The 1,099-nt window shown below is 24.8% G+C and overlaps 1 protein-coding gene across 1 annotated transcript in view; it reads left to right on the top strand.

Annotated features, from left to right (window-relative positions):
- The window catches only part of PRSY57_1249700 (vacuolar protein sorting-associated protein 26, putative), a gene marked incomplete at both ends in the record, with an annotated part of 1,211 nt that extends 203 nt beyond the window's left edge, over positions 1 to 1,008 (top strand). Inside the window, one exon of the mRNA XM_020115122.1 lies at positions 118 to 1,008. Within this exon, the coding sequence (XP_019970275.1) occupies positions 118 to 1,008 (891 nt within the window).
- Between the last annotated feature and the right edge of the window lie 91 nt (positions 1,009 to 1,099).

Consider the following 1,099-nt stretch of genomic DNA (forward strand, 5'->3'; position numbering starts at 1 on the left):
TAAAAAAAAAAAAAAAAATAAATAAAAAAAGAATGTATATTATTTTATTAATTAAAAATTTATATTTATATATTTTTTTTTTTTTTTTTTTTTTTTTTTTTTTTTTTTTTATTGCAGCTATCGACAATTTTTGGGAGCGTGTGCTCCATAGATTTAAAAATTGATGCAGATGATAATAAAAAATTCGCCTTTCTAAGAAAAGATAAGAAGGGAGAAAAGTGCCCAATATTTTCAGACGGAGAAGATATTAACGGAACAGCAACAATAAGTTTAAAGCCAGGAAAAAAATTTGAACACTATGGTATAAAATTAGAACTAATTGGACAAATAAATATATTAAATGATAAAGCCAATTCTTATGATTTTTTTTCTATATCAAAAGATCTTGAACCTCCGGGATTTTTAGTAGAAAGCAAACAATTCAAATGGAAATTTTCAGCTGTCGATAAACAACATGAATCTTATTTTGGTACCAATGTTCAACTAAGATATTTTGTTAGATTAAATATAATTAAAGGATATTCTGGTAATATACAAAAAGAAATTGATTTCATTGTTCAGAATTTATGTATACCACCTGAAATTAATAATACCATTAAAATGGAAGTAGGCATAGAAGATTGTCTACATATCGAATTTGAATATGATAAATCAAAATATCACTTAAAAGATGTAGTTGTTGGAAAAGTTTATTTTCTTCTAGTAAGAATTAAAATTAAACACATGGAATTAGATATCATAAAAATGGAAACATCAGGTGTAGGCAAAAATTATACTACAGAAACTGTAACCTTGTCAAAATTTGAAATAATGGACGGATCTCCAATCAAATCGGAGTGTATTCCTGTGAGATTATATCTAAGTGGTTTCGACCTAACTCCCACTTATAAGAATATTCAAAATAAATTCTCGGTCAAATATTATATTAACCTCATAATTGTTGATGAGGAAGAAAGGCGTTATTTCAAAAAGCAGGAAATTTTCTTATGGCGAAAAAAAATGGGTTAGAAAAAAAGAAAATCACAATAATATAAATATAAATATAAACATATATATATATATATATATATTTATTTATTTGTTGAAGGGGTCTTGTGAT

The sequence above is a fragment of the Plasmodium reichenowi genome, chromosome 12 (assembly GCF_001601855.1).
Source record: "Plasmodium reichenowi strain SY57 chromosome 12, whole genome shotgun sequence".
Lineage (NCBI taxonomy): Eukaryota > Apicomplexa > Aconoidasida > Haemosporida > Plasmodiidae > Plasmodium > Plasmodium reichenowi.